The sequence below is a fragment of the Syngnathus acus genome, chromosome 1, assembly GCF_901709675.1.
Source record: "Syngnathus acus chromosome 1, fSynAcu1.2, whole genome shotgun sequence".
Classification (NCBI taxonomy): Eukaryota; Metazoa; Chordata; class Actinopteri; order Syngnathiformes; family Syngnathidae; genus Syngnathus; species Syngnathus acus.
Window position 1 is genome coordinate 3,368,543 of NC_051087.1, and position 17,100 is coordinate 3,385,642.

Below are 17,100 nucleotides of genomic sequence, written 5' to 3' on the forward strand. Positions count from 1 at the left end.
ATCAGTCAGAGGACATTTCATCAACTCATTTATTTTTTTAATGATAATTACACCAAACGATGAGGAGGAAAGTTGGCATAATTCAATAGTGTCACAAATTCTGGTCACATCTGAACCGGGATGACGTCAGCTAAGAAAAAAGTAGAGCGCTCCTCCGTTCGTTGTGGTATCTTCCTCATTGCCATGACGACCAGGGGGGCCGGCCTCGACCACGTGACACACAGCGGCAAGCAGAACCCAGTAGCAGTGCGTGCGTGCGTGTCGCGGACAGTTCGGCTGCGGTCGAACCGAACAGAGCCGAACCCCCCATCTCCTGGAACCAATAGCGCATAGATAGGATGGAGCTCTCGGCGATGGGCGATCGCGTCTTCGCCGCGGAAGCCATACTAAAACGCCGCGTCCGAAAGGTGAGCCGCCGCCTTCACGGTCCTCCCGCGTGTTTTGACAGATGTAATCCGCGGGAAAGTCATCCGTCATCGGCGCGTTCTCTGGTTTCGGAGGCCTCCGGTTTGCTAAGCTACATGCTAAGATAGTCTGCGAAACATTTCAAGCCATGGTTGCTGCTTTGAGGCCTTTGCCCGGGCAGTAAAAGTGACACAAAAGAAGCTCGCTTGTGAAATGGTGAGACCGGCGGGAGGAGTTTTTAAGATGGGGCATGATTTATGCTGCAGCTAGCACTGGCTAAAGCTACACGGCCACAGTGGGCGTGCATACCACAGATGTCTCTTGTTAAACGTAACTTTTGTCTTTTCCTCCCGCAAGATGCTTTTTTAAAGAAAACAGGCTTTTCTTCTTTATTATGGTGACCTCTTTTCTGTTTTGACCATTTCCAGTAGTCCCTTTAATTTTGTTGGGGGCCATAAGGTCAGTAAACAATACCAGGGGCTTGCTCAGGTCAAGTGTCAGGTCCATGCAGTGAACCAGGAACACCCCCACCCCCTCCAGTGACCTCTGAATGGCCTTCACTCAAAACTTTCACTAAGCTTCTTGCCATCTGTCTGTTAAATCAGTTCATCTCAATGTTGGTTCATTGGGGGGTCACAAAACAATTTTCAATAATTTATGCGTCATTATCAGAAAACAACAAAATTCTAAAAAAAGAGGTCATGTTTTGGAAAAATCGATGGATAAATTTGGATTTATCGATAAACAGCTGAACGTGAACGTGTGTTTTTATTGCAGGGGCAACTTGAATATTTGGTGAAATGGAAGGGATGGGCAATGAAGTAAGTGCTGTGTCGATTGGTCATGTGTACTGTGAATGTCTAAATATAGATTTATTTAATTATATATTTAAAAAAAAAAAAAAAAAAAGTCTATTTCAAGATGTGTCCTCTTTTGATGAGTTCTTTGTGCTCATTCAGGGACAGCACCTGGGAGCCAGAGGAGAATATTCTGGATGACAGGCTTATACTTGGCTTTGAGCAAAAGTGAGTAGATGGCTTCCATTTAAAATACGTCTTCATCATTTTAAAATATTTATATATATATATATATATATATATATATATATATAAAAGACTAAATTTAAATAATCACCATAATTTGTTTTTCCCCAGAGAACGAGAGCGGGAACGTAGCGGGCCAAAAAAGCGGGGCCCAAAATCCAAAAACCTTGTGATTAAGGTAAATAAATTTTTAGAATTGATTATCTTATCGATTATTCCATTGTTTACACGGGGGAAAGTTGCTCCATATTTTTTTAAATAGTGGTCTGAAGCCTGAATTGTTTGGGTCAACTTGAATAAGTCAAAGTCATGAGTGAGCTGTAAAAATGCTGGTACACCCTCGACTAGGTTTAGTAGTGCTACTCGATAAAATCTAATTGCGATGATTTTTTTCCTGCAATTTTGCTATTTAATATACCAGTATTTTTTTTTCAAGGTCCACTTCCTGTTTTTTTTTTAACAAACACAACTTAATCTATTTCAATAAAAAATATGAATAGTATAGTTCAATAGTAATAGTTCAATGATGGCCTGTAAAGGAGTGTTTTTTTTTTTCTTTTCTTCATTCGGCATACTTTGTACATAATGCTTTTAAACAAGTTGTACGTTCTGCAGTTAAGCAAATTAAAAGTGTCGGCCCAGCCTTTAAAAGTCAAATGTCGAGTGTGCTTTTGCATACAATAGAGAGAAAAAAATGTCATACATCACATTTTTTTATTGTCATGTCTCCAACGTTTGGTAAAACAAATGCTGCTTTCCAGCCTCAGAAAGGAGAAACAAGCACTCGATGCGCAAAATCCTGCCAAGCCACATCGCGCTCCGTTTCCAGCCGAGCGACTTCTTCCGCCTCCTCTTCCTCGCCTCACCCTTTGGCGCCCACATCCCCGAAGCTCAGCTCCCTGGCCGCAACCCACAAGCTGAAGAAAGACATTCACCGCTGCCACCGCATGTCCCGCCGGCCCCTGCCCCGCTCGGACCCCATGGCGTCCTCTTTCTCCGGGCCCGGCGGCTTCCCGTCCCGCCCTCACGCCTCGCCTTTTTCCGAGACCGTGCGCATCCTCAACCGCCGCGTGAAGCCCCGCGAGGTCAAGCGGGGCCGCATCATCCTTAATCTGAAGGTAATCGACAAGCCGGGTCGCAGCGGATCGAGCGTCGGCGGCTCTCGGAATGTCCCGGGGGGGCGCCAGAACATCCCGTCCCGCAATCGCATCATCGGGAAGAAGGGAGAAGTTCCCTATAGACCTTTCCAGCCCCCGCTGAAGATGCTCGGCTTCCCCATGTACGGGAAGCCTTTTGGGCTGCAGTGCGGGGGCCCCCTGGCCTTCCACCCTCAACCGGGGTCCTGCAACGCCAGGAACACCCGTCCCACACCGTCCCACTTGCACGCTTCCGCACTTCCTTCCCAGTCCAACGGGAATCCTAAAACCTCCCGTTCTTTCCCGCCTTCCGGAGAGCCGGCACAATCCAAAAGTCCCGCCGAATCTCCAAATATCCCCCCGTCCGCTCCCGCCAACCCCTCTGCGTCGGCCGCACTGCCCGCTGGGGAGGACGCCGCTGACGCCCTAGGCGCCTCCTTGCCCCAAGGGGGCGGCGGCCCGCCAGAACAAGCCAGGGTGCCCGCTGAGGGCGACCCCGACTGGCACCCGCAAATAGGATCCAGCTGCAAGGACGTGGTGGTCACAGACGTCACCACCAACCTGGTCACCGTCACCATCAAGGAGTTCCCTTCCCCCGCTTCGTGCCCCGCCTCGCCCATCACGGCGGAAGGCGCCGCATCACCGTGCTCCGCCTCTGACAGCCCGGAGAACAACCCAGCCAAGCCATAACAAACCTTAAGCATTGCATAGCTGCCGTCCCTTTATGTCCAAAATTACACAAATGCTCACTTTTTTGCGAGGTATTAATTTAACAATACAGTAAACATAATAGCAACAGAACCTGGCGGTGAACAGTTACAAACCACGAGTCAGTGATGCCCTCCATTCTAATTAGTTCATCCTCACCATGAACTATTATCCCATTTCAAACTCTCTCCCAAGACGTTGGGCGTTGCATATTGGAACCATGTCGAAGTGTCCTTGAGCAAGATACTGAACCTCCTGATGCTGCGTCATCAAGAGGGAATTGAACTAACAGTGTGAAGCGCTCTTTCAACAAAAAAAAAAAAAGATTTTTTAAATAGCAAACTCCAAATGGGTGTTTATCGTATGTTTTTTATTACCTTGCATTTACTTGAATTATTTTGACAAATAAATGAATTAATTTGGACCCTCAACAATCTCCCAAACTAGATTTTTTGCATTTTGCCTAGTGGAAAAATTGTGTTTTAGGCCCTCCCCCCCTCCCCAATTGTTACGCCGACTCTCGACCTCAGAACTCGTCACCCTGTTGTACTCTCATATCATAACAGTATTACAACGTTCCCCAAATAAATTGCCTTACAGCTGCTAACCCCCCACCCCGCACCCCTGCCACACAACTTAAGCATGAATATGAAGACGCAAGCTTGTAAAAACAAAGAGGAAAAAAAAAATGACACGTCTCCCGTTGTTCTGCGTACTGGACGGTTTGTTGTCACTACTCGTGGGTTCACTCGGAGGGGCTCATTCCAAAAATGGGCCACGGGTCTTTTGAATTTGACGATTTCTGGAATGAGCTGTTGCGAGTACCCTAGATCTCCGCTAAGTTTGGGTAGAAGTTGTGTTGAATTGTACTAAGGTGTGAATTAGGGGCTCGCATCCTTTTTCTGTTGTCATATGGGGTAGCACAACTCCACTTAGTGGCCTATATTTCTACCAAATAGGGATTAATATTATTTTATTTTTTTCTAGTCGGGTTTTCCCTTTTTTAATGCTCTGCTTGTATAATTTCCAGTGTTTTATTTAGCACTGTTTTTTTAAAAGGAAGGAGCCTTGTTTGTTGAATTGAGGAAAATAAAAAAGTGCTTTTTAAGCCTTTGTGTTCGTTGTACTGTAAACCACCTTTTCAAAATATGCATAATTACGTTCAGTGTGATGCAATTCAAGAAAGTTAGCTCGTTTCGGAGTTCTGTTCACGGGAGACATTGTAATGTATCTTTCTGAAGCATGTTTTCAATTGTACAAATGATATATCTCATGTTACCTGTGCACTCGTTGTATTCTGTGTTTTTCCTTTTATGAGACTTTAAATTAAAAAGCTGTGAAGAAGCACTTTGCCCCATAAGTTTTTTCCCCCCCCAATGAAACTTCTCCCGAATAGCTTGGATGAGAATTTTTCCTGCATGGCATTGAAGGCATCATTTTATGGCCAATTTACACAGAAATCCAGGTAATTCCAAGTAGTTCCTTCACAATAAAACACTTTGTTGGCCTTACCTTCAAACTGAAGTTCCTTTTGACATGTATTTCTAATTTGCCTTCGTCAAGCACCAACACAGATGCTCATAAATGCATTTTTCAGGAATCCCACAGGGTGGCGCTATTGTGCAACACAAAAAGGCCACGACGCCCTCGGATTCGTCACGAAAGCTAGTTCAATAGCAATGTATTCTTTCCATTATTTTCGCTCACAGATGTCAAACTCAAGGCCCGGGGGCCAGATACGGCCCGCCACATCATTTGATGTGGCCCGGGAAGACAAATTATGCATCACATTCGTGTGTCATTACTAGAATTGAAAATTGTCTTCACTTTTAATATCTTTTTTTTAAATATTTGACCAGTTTTTACTCGTCTGATTTGAAAATGAGTTATTTGTCCATTTGTTTTGTAGATTTTACTGTATATAATATGAGGTATTCATAATGGCCCTCCGAAAGGAGATTACAATACGGCCCGTGAAAAAAACAAGTTTGACACCCCTGTCCTAGCTGCTTTGAAATGACTTTCGATGACACCGATGACACTTGTCTATTTCATGCAGCGAGTGACCTCTATTGAGAGGCCAGGCGGAATTAAAGTCGTCCCCGTGGTGTCATCAGTGGCCCACTTCTGTGCAAGTGCGTGCGTGCGCATGCCATGTCGGCCACCTCTGAGATTAAGCTGAAATCTAGGCTGCAGGTCACACCAAATATTAACTCTAGTCAAGTGGAATATGATGAAGCCTCATTTTGAGTAGTTAGGACTGAAATGAGAAACCTTAAGCATTACTTGACTTTTTCAGTCATGTTTGTAGCCCCCATTAATTTAATGACAGCTAATTTATACCAGAAGAAAAATGACCAAGAAAAAAAAATCAGATTTCTGAATTCTGCTCAAATCTTCCAACGTTGATGCTAACCATGTTATTTTGCATCGTTTGTTAGTATTAAGAGAAGTAAACCTCATTCGCATGACCTTGTTTGTTAGCGTGATGTGGCTAACGCATTAGCATGCATTTTCAGCAGCATTATTCGGTTGCTTTCGTTTTACTTTCAGCTCACTTTCTTCAATTTCTCTCCTTATTTACTCATCTACACTCTGTGTTATTTCCCGGACATTTAACTGAGCAAAGCAATTGATTTATTCCCTTTCATTGTGTTTGAGAACTGTGAATGTGGCCCATTAATGTTTAATGACAATTCGCTTCCAGTTTTCTCTAATGTTACGGATGTGTGGAGGTATATGATATATAATAAGATATAATTTGAATTTAATGCAATACAGATAATTTTTTTTGCTTGTGTATCTTTAAAATAAAAAAAATACATAGGAAGTGGATTTAACATAATCGCTGATGTCATCACAATTGCAATATTACATATTTTAAATAAATACATTATCTTTACTTCTGGGACAAAACAACTTTCATATGGCCTATAACTAAAATAATTGAGGTATTCTGATATTGTGAATTAATTTTGTGTGGATATTTTTGAAAAGGGATGGGAGAATACTCTTGACTGCAAGGCAGAAGCTCAAACCACTTGGACGACTCGGTCTTGCAGTGGTCCTACAAATAGAACAATATGACATTTCATTGTCACCTTTTTTTTTTTTTCTGCTTCTTGTCATGCTACATCCTGCCATGCACACGCACACACACACACACACACACACACACACACACTTGCATTGATCCATCACTGCCTTGTTTGTTCACACTGCTGCTACTGCGAATTCACCCCGGCCATCCTGCTGCGACTGACGCAGAGGCACACAGCTTGGCTCCTCCTCCTCCTCCTCCTCTTGCACGGTGCAGTCTCCATGGCAACACACAGAGGAGAGAGCAGCTTAGCAACAACACGACGAGCATCCAGACTGCTCGCTACTCCAGAGCAGCAGACATCCTCCGAGAGAATCCTCTCCAGTTGTCACGTTTACATTTTTCATTGATATTGAGAAGGATATTTTTTTTGATTTACAGTACAATGAAGTTCATGGTGGTTCTGGTGGGCGCTGGCACGCTGGCCTTCCTTGGCGCCGTCATCTGCATCTTTGCCAGCGTTTACCCCCGCAAACACGCCGTGGCTCTGGCCGACAACGGCACCCTGACGTCAGAGACGCTCCTCCAGCCTCTGGAGCGGCCCGGCGCGGTGGCTCACGCCGGCCCGCTCGGTGCTCTGCACGGCGCCGACTCCTACGGCGGAGAGAACGGACTGGGCTTGGGGCTTCCCACGTTGAATGAGCTCGACATCGGCGAGGAGACCGGCCGAGGTTCAGCCAAGGTGTTCAGCTACAGCCGACTCATCTGCACACCGGTTCCGCTCGGGGACTGTAAGAGGAAAGAAGCGGGGCAGCAGCCGCTGGCGGACGACCCTCTCGTCGATGAGGACTGGACGTTCCTCCGCACCACCGCGGAGGAGCTCCGGCAGATGGTCATGCAGCAGAACGACCAGATCCTCATGGACCAGAGAACGATTCGCGAGCTGACAGGAAAGCTGAGTGAGTGCGAGAGCGGCCTGGAAGAGGAGGACAACGGGAGGGCCGGACCCGAACGCAGTATCGGGGTCTGGAGCGGGAACCGGCGGGTCATGGCCGGGGACGACGTCAGCTCTTCGGCCGCCTCGCAGCTGCAGACGGCCCGAGCCGTGGAGGAGCTTGCTCGGGCCATCATGGACCTGAAGGACCGAATTGAGAAGCTCGAGGTAAGAGCAGATTGATATTGTTATTCCACAATGCAATTTTTTTTCTTTGTTTAAAATAACTCAATATCAAAAGATTAGTATTTTTTTTAACTTTAACTTCAACTTGACCAAGTTCCTTCCCAAGTGTAATATTTGAGAAGCCAAAATTGCCCAAAGTCAGTTGCCCAACACTTCATGTCAGCATAATTGCTCAAGACAATTTTCACTTATTATCACCATATCAATTAAAAACATTGCACTTGCTAAAAAGAATTATACATCTATGTCGATTCTTAGTCACTGCAAATAGAATCAAGGCAACCAGACGTTTGCTGAATTTTCGCACTTCGTCTTGCTTTTCCCAAAACGTTTAATATATTGGGCAATTATAAGGTGACGATTTGATGATCTAAATCGTGACGAAGGAAGGCCTTTGATTGGAAGTGTTTGCCACCAGCATCCTTCACCCCGACACGCCCCAGTACTGTGACAGCAGCATTTCTCCCTCCCTTCATTCCACATGCAGGATAGAGAGACATAAATAAAAGATGAAGCTGGCCAGGTTGTGCAGAGAAAGGTCAGCTTCTTAACAGCTTGCGTGTTTGTGTGTGTGTGGGCGAAGATGGAGACAGGGGCACGCTTCGAAATAAATAGACAGTTCCAAGGTTATCAATTTGCATCCTGGGCATGCAGTCCTTGCCTCAGCAACTCTTGATATTTATTCATCTTTTGTTTTGTTTTTTAAGTCAGTATTGATTGACACGACATCATTATACTTCAGTCACCCTTGACAAACAAGACAATCAATATAGATGATTGTCTTGTCTATTTTGCTGAATGAGAAAAAAATAACTGCCAAATCCTTAAAGTTAAATTAATTTCTTTTCTGTTTCAATTCTACGGGCATGTAAGTGTTAATCAAATAATCCCGAGTGAGCGTATTTTTGCCCACATAAAAGAAAACCCCAAAAGTCAGAATTTGGAATGATTTATTTTTTTTTCTGAATGACAAGAACATTTCTTTTGAAGTTAGAACGACTCAGTATTTGGCTTCCTCCAGGCAGAGATCGGCCCAGCTGCTTTGAACCTCACGGACACGTCTACAGGAACAAGCAGCAGCAGCAGCACACCGATGACCACCAAGCCCCCCACTCCACCCACCGGCAACACCAACCCCCTGCCCCCAGGCCCGGTGCCGGCAGCCCCCGGGGCCAGACGACCGGGCTCTCCCGCCTCCAAGCCCCAGGCCAAGGGGACCCCGGGTCGCGGGAAAGCTCCGTGGAGGGTGGAGGACCTGGAGGGTGAGCTGGAGAGGAAAATAAAAATGTTGGAGAAGGAGCGGCAGGCCATGAGGAAGGAGACACAAGGGCAGTATGAGAAGATCACCCAGGGCTTGGACACCGCCAATCACCGCGTCAGTGAACTGGAGCACAGTGAGTGGGCTTTACCAAAAGGCAGCTGGATATTAAAAGCATATTCTCGTATAGCAACTTTATGTCTCGCTACCTCAAATACTTTTAGCACCCTTTTAAATTCTAATTTTGTCTTGAGTCATCCAATTTGTCGAGGAAGCTTCTTCTCGCGAAATTCATTGCTTGAGAGACAAAGAAAAAAAACGTATAGTTGAGGGTGGCTCCATCTGTCTCGTGTTGCTTTTAGATTCTTTTAAGTCTTTTCGAGGCGCTACCCAGAGCCTGATCATTAGTGGAGCTCTTACTTGGAGCAACAACAACGTTCTTGTGTCACCATTCACAAGTGGCGCCGTCTTCTGTCAACATTCTTTCTTTTGAAAGCCCTAACAGAGCCATCCTTCCCCGACGGCTTCGTGCTGTCCTTCCCCATGCGCACCAACTACATGTACGGCCTGGTCCGGAAGGAGATCACCGAGATGTACGCCTTCACCGCTTGTCTGTGGCTGAAGGCTAAGGAAGACGGGATCGGTACACCTTTCTCCTACTCGGTACCCGGACAGCCTAACGAGCTGGTGTTGCTGCAGGGTGTCCACAACCCCGTGGAGCTGCTCATTAATGATAAGGTACGAAGCCAGATCTTGATCTAGATCTAGTCGAAATAATACGTTGTTTTAACAAAGCACAATATTATATTGTGTTTTTTTTTTGTTTTTTGTTTGCTGAGAACACAACCGATTGCTACGCGTTCTTACTCTGTGCGACAAAAGATTCCGATTAACTAACAATCGGTCAGGCTACCAATTGATCGCAAGCGACGGTCGTATGCCAGCCAGACATTTAGCATGAGAAAGTAGCAAAAGCGGCCTTGGATTGTCACTCAACACATGAATTTTGATCCAAATCAAAGTCCATTGTTCAAAAAAAATAAAGATTGTCAATACAGAGTCAACCTTTGTGAACAAACACATGGTAGCTAGCGTGAGCTAGCTTGATAAGCTAATGTAGCAGCCTTTAGGTTCAGTTGTGTCAAATGACACACTTGTGTCACAAAGTAACAAGTCACAAAGAAAGTTAAAACTTTACAACCCTGCCAAGCCAACACGACTTGTATGTGGACATTTCACTCGGCTAACTCGTCCTCACATTCACTCCCAGGTAGCACAGTTGCCGCTGTCGCTCCCTCAAGACGCATGGCAGCATATCTGCGTTAGCTGGACCTTGAGGGACGGTGTGTGGAAGGCCTACCAGGGTGGCAAGATGAAGGGGCGGGGAGAAGGACTGGCCGCCTGGCACCCCATCAAACCTGGTGGGGTGCTCATCCTGGGCCAGGAGCAGGTAAAAAATGTTTGAAATGTTCGGAGGGAATTGGATGCTATCCTTGTGCTATTCACGGAAACTCACATTTTCCACAAAAGGAAATCCGATTTTGTTCTATTGATGTTGAAGAGTTTTTTTTGGTTGAATCGTAATTTTGCGGACACGCTAATGTTAGCATGTTGCTTTGTTTGTCACTTTTCAGGGGTTATACGTTCCATGATCACCAATTGCGGCTGATCGACGGATTTCCTTGAGTTAATAATTGAAAATGCAAAATAAGGAATAAGTATTGCTGCTGGTGCAAGTTCTTCTTCCATTTACAAGACAAAGGAGAAGAATGGTAGTCAAGGGAACTACCAAACGGGATAGGGAAGGAGGAATTTGGGAGTAATGTTTTTTTGGGAGGGTCTGGTACAACTTGAATTTCAGAAGATTCCTGCCCTGTAATAAATAGAAAACAAACAAAATGATTATCCTGAACCACACCTTTCTTTCTCCCCAACCCAAGGACACCCTCGGCGGACGTTTCGATGCCTCCCAGGCGCTGGTTGGTGAACTCTCCCAGTTCAACTTATGGGACCGGGTATTGAAGCCCGCCGAAGTCGCCGCCCTGGCGGAATGCAACTCCTCGGTACTCGGGAACATCGCCCCCTGGACCGATCTGGACGTAGACGTCTATGGAGGAGCCATCAAGGAGTCCTTAGACCCCTGCCACGCTGCTGAGAGATCCAACCCCTCCAGCCCAAAACAGTGAGGGCCGAGAGAGTGCGAGATTTTGTCGAGGGGTAAATTAAATGACTTGAGAATGTAAAGCATTTGTTCGGAGCTCGGGGAGCTGACGGGACGTAGCTAATCTAATGTTAAGAGCTCGTCTGTTTTCCATGTGGGTGTGTTTGGTGTTTAGTTCTAAACTGAGAATGAGGTTAGTCTTGGGATTGATTACCTTCGTTGGGTAATCAAAACACAAGCTTGTAGATGGACTATCAGTGCTAGTTTGGGTCAATCATCTCTGTGAAGTGAAAAATCATAGCTTCGAGGTCTTCGGGTTGTGATGCAGGTGTAGTCGGTGAAGATGGAAAGCTTTTGTGTCCCCTCATGTTGTGTTTATTGCTGAAATCGAGTTCTCGAGGATTCTCAAGATCATGACGTCATGTTCAAGTGTCCATACTCCTCCCACCATTCGCAGTGATCTAATAGCGTAAACGTGTAATTATTGTGTGTTTATGTAGCCTTGCTAATGTCGGCCGCCCCGCGGTAGTTGACGCAATCGCACAATCGGGAAAAGCAGTACTCTCGATCCATTCGCACTTTGATGCCAAACTGTGATTTAGAAGATTAAATTGTACCCTGGCTAAACCCCACAGAATGTTTTTTTTAATGTTCGGATTTTTGTCCCTCTCAAGACGTCTTGTTTGGGTAAATTGAAAATTCCGTTTGTAAAGAATATTAAAAGTCATCAAGTAATTCAATAAAAATGTTTTTTTTTTTTAACTTTATACTCAATGACCATGTTCAGAGGGATCTTCAGAATTGGACGCACATTTTGGCGAGTTCCCACAAGTAATAATGGTTTTAAATTGCTATGATTGAGTTGCATTAAAAATAAATATCAGGATTTAATTAAATTTTTACCCTACCAAAATGTAAGTTTGTGCACTCAAGTGTGATTTGCTTCAAACTATTTCTTGTCTCGGTACACGAGTGCAGAGACGTATGCAGGCCACGCTCAAAACAAATCGCCAAAAAACTTGATATTATCACAAGTCTGTGTTTCACATTAAAAAATGTAACTAATTCATGTCCTCATTTTATAAGAATAAAAATATGATGAGAAGTTGTTCAAGTTCAAATCTTTTGCACAATAACTCTCACAGAGAGACACAAGCACAAATGCAACCACAGAGATAATTATCATAAATACAGATGCACGAGGGAGGATGGAGATTCTCCAGGCATTAGTGTTGGAGAAGAACAATAACCCGATGCTTATTGCATTAATTAAAATCATACAAAAGCTTTTCTGCATTGCAAATTCAGCTCGATTCATCTCCCTGGGATAAAACCGCTTAAAGGGCCTTGTGGAAAATATTGAAAATACTGGCCTCAACTGACACAACCCCAAAAAACTGAATTTATTGAAAAACAAATTAGATCAGTGTTAGCTAGTAGCCTGGCAGCTTTCAGGTTTTCTGCCATTTGACTGTTTTTCCAATAAACTGATTTCTGGGGCGTTCATTGTTCGTCGTGACTGTAACAAAGACTCGACGTTCCAAGTTCAAGTGTAGATTTTTCTAAGCACACCAAAAAAAACGTGGGATCATCCAAAACCTAAAAACTCTGACTGTGAGGCAGACGTGCTAACCGCTAATCCAACATGCTGCTACATCATTAGCATCATAACGTCTCACGAGTCACTGCGGTATTATCAAGCCGTCAGTCGGTCTGTCTTGAGGCATCCGTTCGATAATTGTCACGAATGGTCATCATTTCACCGCCCATCCCCTTTCAACCCCCAAAACAATCTGCATCCGCTACAAATGAATTATAGATGCTCACTAATTGGCTTTCCTGCAGGCAGCCACACATGACAAACCTTTGCATGACCTTTTTATCTTGGCGCTGCCTTCACAAACACACATAAAAAGTTTTTTTCGACATCCTCGCATTGCCTCGCTGTGACTCATCCCACTCGGGTTATTCCAAAAGTCATCGACAAAATGTTAGCTTTCATCTGTCGTCGAGAAACTGTTTAAAAGAAGCTCGCATCTTCCCTCCGGGATTCTTTATCGCAAGCCTACATTTCTTATTCTTTGGTTATTCAGTCCACATTCGTACCTTCCTGCAATTTCTGCAATTGATATTTTTACAGGAAGGCTGCGTCAGCCCTGAGCTTCATTAGAAGGGTCCCACCACACATTTAGCATGCAGTTTGAGTTAGTCATTTTAATGACATCTAAAACAGAAGTTGTGTAGGCCAAGCCACTAAGTCTTTTCTCCTTTGAGGAGTTTACATGTTGATACAGAATACTAAATGTCATGTCATACACAAACATTTATAACCACAATTAGCACTACTTTACACAATCAGTTTTCTTTTAAACACATAAATAATTGAGATTGTCTGCCTCGCTGTCACAATCAAACTGGGTCATTCGGATTTATGTCGTTAAATGGCGTAATTGCGTAATCTGGTGCCACACAATTAGTCATACAACACGCTGATTATCTACGTGCTCATAGCCCACACACTGTGAGAGGTCTGGAGCTGACCTGGAATTGACCTGACCATCATTACGAGCCCAAACGAGATGAGGAATATTATTTTGCCATGTTTGCCTGCCTGTCCAAAGATTCGTAATCCAATCTGATCTACGGCAGAGTGAGTAGTACTTGTTTTAGATTAACCCTTAGATGCATAAATGGGTGACTTTTTTTTTTTTAATATCTTCATAATAAAAAGAATAATAATATTCTAATAACTTTTGACCCACTTAAGGAAGAGTCTAGGTAACAGTCACTTGTGGGAACCGCTTAAATAGGGTAAGACACATTTTACTGTCTGCAAGTGTCACTATTTTGTATTTTAAAGAAACCATAAGTAAAATGAAAAAGCGTTTGGCGTGTTTATATCAGATAATACAAGAGTCGTGCAACTCACTAGACTAGCAAAACAAGTGTCTATTGAGAAAACTTTAAAAATACAGAATAACAATATCCATTTAAAAAATACATCGCATAAATATCGAAAATGTATGAAATATATAAAGAAGTCAAATTCAAATCCAATTTATAAAAAATAAATAAATCAGAAAATAAATGAATGAATAAATGTCAAACTCGAGCTCCAGTCGATTGACAAGACCAAGAGCCAATAGAGACGCTGCGTGTCACGAGTAGGCGGGGCTTCTTCTGTCCGTGTAGTTCTTGTTTAAAATGTCCCCCTAACAACCCCTGGGACTCAAACTGTGGAACTTTTCCTGCGGTCCAAACGCCTCCTGAGTAAGTCATTCAACATTTTCATGACTAGCCCTTAACAAACCCTGAAGAGTCAACGACCGCCTGGTGAAAGAGAATGTGTTTAATGTTATCTGTTCGCCACGGAGCTAACGCTAAGCTAACTGGATAGCTCGTGAACGATGCTTCTTAGGTTCCAGTATCTCCGCCTGCTGCCTGCTTAGTGTTTACAAACTAGCCCACGGTTGACCTTTGGTTTTTAAAGATAAAAACTTGCGATTTGAGTGGAAAATGACTTTTGACTTTCACAACTGGATGCATTGTTCTTTCGCTAGCTTGGTAGGTTTTCTTGTGTGTTGTTGCTAAGTGTTGCTCGGTACTCACAAATGTAAATTTTTTTAGAATTGTTTTAACGTGGCAACTGTTCACAGGAGTCGTGATGGCAGGAACCGGCGAGGCAAAGAAAGAAGAGGCCGACTACAAGAGACTACACAGTTTCCCACTTATCAGGGTAGGAGTGGTGATATCATCAGTCATGATGTTCTGAGCACTGGATCTGTAGTGTGGTTTGGAGAAAACTACTGTTTGAGAATGACAACATTTATAATCTACATTATAAAGACAGTCTTGGGTGTGAATTCCTCACGCAGCAGGAACCTCATCTGTCCGTGCCTCTGAGATAGATGAAGCAGAAATATGTAAATGATAATAATTGTATCAGAAGATAAAGTATTGATTTGTCCTCAGCACACGGACATGCCTGAGGAAATGAGGGTCGAGACGATGGAGCTGTGCGTGACTGCCTGTGAAAAGTTTGCTACCAACAATGAGGTACGTTGGCGACAAAATGGAAGTGCAATTTTTTTTTTTTCCCCGCATTGAAAAAGTGGTTCTAGTGTGAAAAAATACAATCTGATATATGTAGGTCAGCTTCCAATAGTGAAACAGCGGAAAAAACTAGTACCCTTTTAAAGAGCATTAGGAAAAAAATTGTTTAACTCCTCACTAAAATTCAATAATCAGGGATAATACATTTTTATTGGAGACAAGTGGTACAGACAAAGTAAGTGGGAGTTGTGTTCTGATGGTTTGGACTTCCTGCCATTGGTCTCCAGAGCGCCGCCAAGATGATCAAAGAGTCCATGGACAAGAAGTTCGGCAGTTCGTGGCACGTGGTGATCGGCGAGGGTTTTGGCTTTGAGGTCACGCACGAGGTGAAGAACCTGCTCTACATGTTCTTTGGAGGTAGTTTGGCCGTGTGCGTGTGGAAGTGCTCCTAGCACACGCATACATCCAGCCCCTTCCTATTATTTACTCATCTCGCCGACTCGGTGAAAGCAAACCAGCTGCCAGTTGGACTACAAAAAGGTCACTGAGGTTGACGGCTGCTTGAACTATGGGGAGAAGAACTTTGACATCAAGTCTTGACTTGAAGACACTTGAACAGCTTCCTGCCTTATCTCACATTTGTCTTTCTTTCCAAGGAGTTTCCATGTTGTCACCACTCACTTTGAACTTAACGGGCCAGGGTTCTCCAAACAATTACGTTCTCTATCCTCTGCAGGGACCGTCTAGTGTGCAAGTGTGTGTGTGTGTGCTGGACACACACGCGCACATCACCACTTACAACGTTCACGTCATCTCAACATTTCTTACAATGAGACGCACTTGTCTTTCAATACAATGTTTTTAGATTTTTTTTAAACGTGTACATAGTTGGATGCGACGTTTAACAAGTGGCATCTTCGTACAAACGACCTGATCTACCTTTTGTTCTTGTTGTAGAGAATTTTTATAACAACCCGGCATGTTTTAACCGCCTTTGTTCTGTATCAACGGTACAGACACAGAATGAGGCGGACTGCCTAAGTGAAATACTGATGACTGAGGCAGATTTGTGAATTTTTGCTGTTTACTGAGGTCGCTTTAGAGCCATAACAAGAGGAGGGACTCTCCTGTGTCCAGGCGTGTCAAGTCTAACACTTCTCCCAACACGTCGGCGCATTTTCTACGTCTCATTAGTAGATGCCGACAATTTGGTTACGTGGCAATAATCCCGCCTCTACGGCATAGGTGAAGGATCTTCTGTCGCTGTGATTTTAAAGAACTGCTGAGCTAGTGGCGAACATGAGCGAAAGAGATCATGGATAATAAACTCTGAAATGTGGAACAAAAGTTTGTGCTGTTTGTTGACAGGACAGAATAGTCTCGTTTTGTTCTAAGGCAGCTGGGAAGTCACGCCGAAGACGCAACAGTCATTAGCGACTTCACGTTGTCTTGTGTTGCGGCTGCATTTGAAAAAAAGTTAAAAAGCGAGCTCGTCACCGAGGAATACCGAGCCGCCGGCTAACACGATGCAAGACTCTTCAAACAAATACAGAGGAAGAAACTCAAAAAGATCCCTCCCGACGTAACTCAACGAGGACTAACAAGACGAGCGCTTTTCATCATCAGCCAAAGAGAAGACAAACAAAAAAGTTGCTGTGAGAATGTTCGCGCAGAGGATATTTGCAGGAGGGGTCTGACTGGAACAAAAATATTCCGCAACTATGACTATAAGTTTAGCAGCATGGTATATATATATTTTTTAAAGATATTTTGTCAGAAACTCAGAAGGAATTTCTTTCAACATAACATTTCATAGGTTTTCCCCGAGCTTATTCAAGTGACGTCATCGTCCCTCGCACAAGGGCATCGTGACCCACTGAAGTTGTTGACAGAATGAGTTTAATCTACCCAAACATGCAATCAGGTCACTTTGCACTCTAGCCACAAACAGAAAAAGAATATCATGTTTGATTACAAGTTTGAAGCCTCACAGCAAGAGTTGAACACGTCTCTAAGGTCAAGATATTTTCTGACCTCCGTAATCTTTGAACATAAATGTCTGCATCGCCCAAACACCTGAAAAGTGATTATCCAACTGCTCAAAATATGCAGCTAG

The 17,100-nt window shown here is 44.0% G+C and overlaps 2 protein-coding genes across 2 annotated transcripts; both read left to right on the top strand.

Moving 5' to 3' along the window:
• Window positions 1-198: 198 nt before the first annotated feature.
• cbx6a (chromobox homolog 6a) lies at window positions 199-11,563 on the top strand. The gene is made up of 10 exons (XM_037249348.1): window positions 199-407; window positions 1,183-1,226; window positions 1,365-1,430; window positions 1,560-1,626; window positions 2,210-3,271; window positions 6,481-7,494; window positions 8,534-8,906; window positions 9,267-9,508; window positions 10,041-10,220; window positions 10,711-11,563. Exons 1-10 carry the CDS (start codon window positions 339-341, stop codon window positions 10,954-10,956), a joined length of 3,363 nt encoding a protein of 1,120 aa, XP_037105243.1. The 5' UTR covers window positions 199-338; the 3' UTR covers window positions 10,957-11,563.
• Window positions 11,564-14,085: 2,522 nt separating this feature from the next.
• Window positions 14,086-16,331, top strand: LOC119122130 (dynein light chain 4, axonemal). The gene is made up of 4 exons (XM_037250339.1): window positions 14,086-14,201; window positions 14,588-14,667; window positions 14,904-14,987; window positions 15,272-16,331. The coding sequence occupies exons 2-4, from the start codon at window positions 14,596-14,598 to the stop codon at window positions 15,434-15,436; spliced, it is 321 nt and encodes a 106-aa protein (XP_037106234.1). The 5' UTR covers window positions 14,086-14,201; window positions 14,588-14,595; the 3' UTR covers window positions 15,437-16,331.
• Window positions 16,332-17,100: the final 769 nt, after the last annotated feature.

What these genes read in the sequence shown, in the direction of transcription:
- LOC119122130 (XM_037250339.1), top strand. Translation starts at nt 14,596, where the DNA reads ATGGCAGGAACCGGCGAGGCAAAGAAAGAAGAGGCCGACTACAAGAGA. An exon ending in ACAGTTTCCCACTTATCAGG is followed by an intron (nt 14,668 to 14,903) that starts GTAGGAGTGGTG and finishes ATTTGTCCTCAG; the next exon opens with CACACGGACATGCCTGAGGA. An exon ending in AGTTTGCTACCAACAATGAG is followed by an intron (nt 14,988 to 15,271) that starts GTACGTTGGCGA and finishes ATTGGTCTCCAG; the next exon opens with AGCGCCGCCAAGATGATCAA.
- cbx6a (XM_037249348.1), top strand. Translation starts at nt 339, where the DNA reads ATGGAGCTCTCGGCGATGGGCGATCGCGTCTTCGCCGCGGAAGCCATA. An exon ending in AGAACAACCCAGCCAAGCCA is followed by an intron (nt 3,272 to 6,480) that starts TAACAAACCTTA and finishes ACACACACTTGC; the next exon opens with ATTGATCCATCACTGCCTTG. An exon ending in CGTCAGTGAACTGGAGCACA is followed by an intron (nt 8,907 to 9,266) that starts GTGAGTGGGCTT and finishes TTCTTTTGAAAG; the next exon opens with CCCTAACAGAGCCATCCTTC.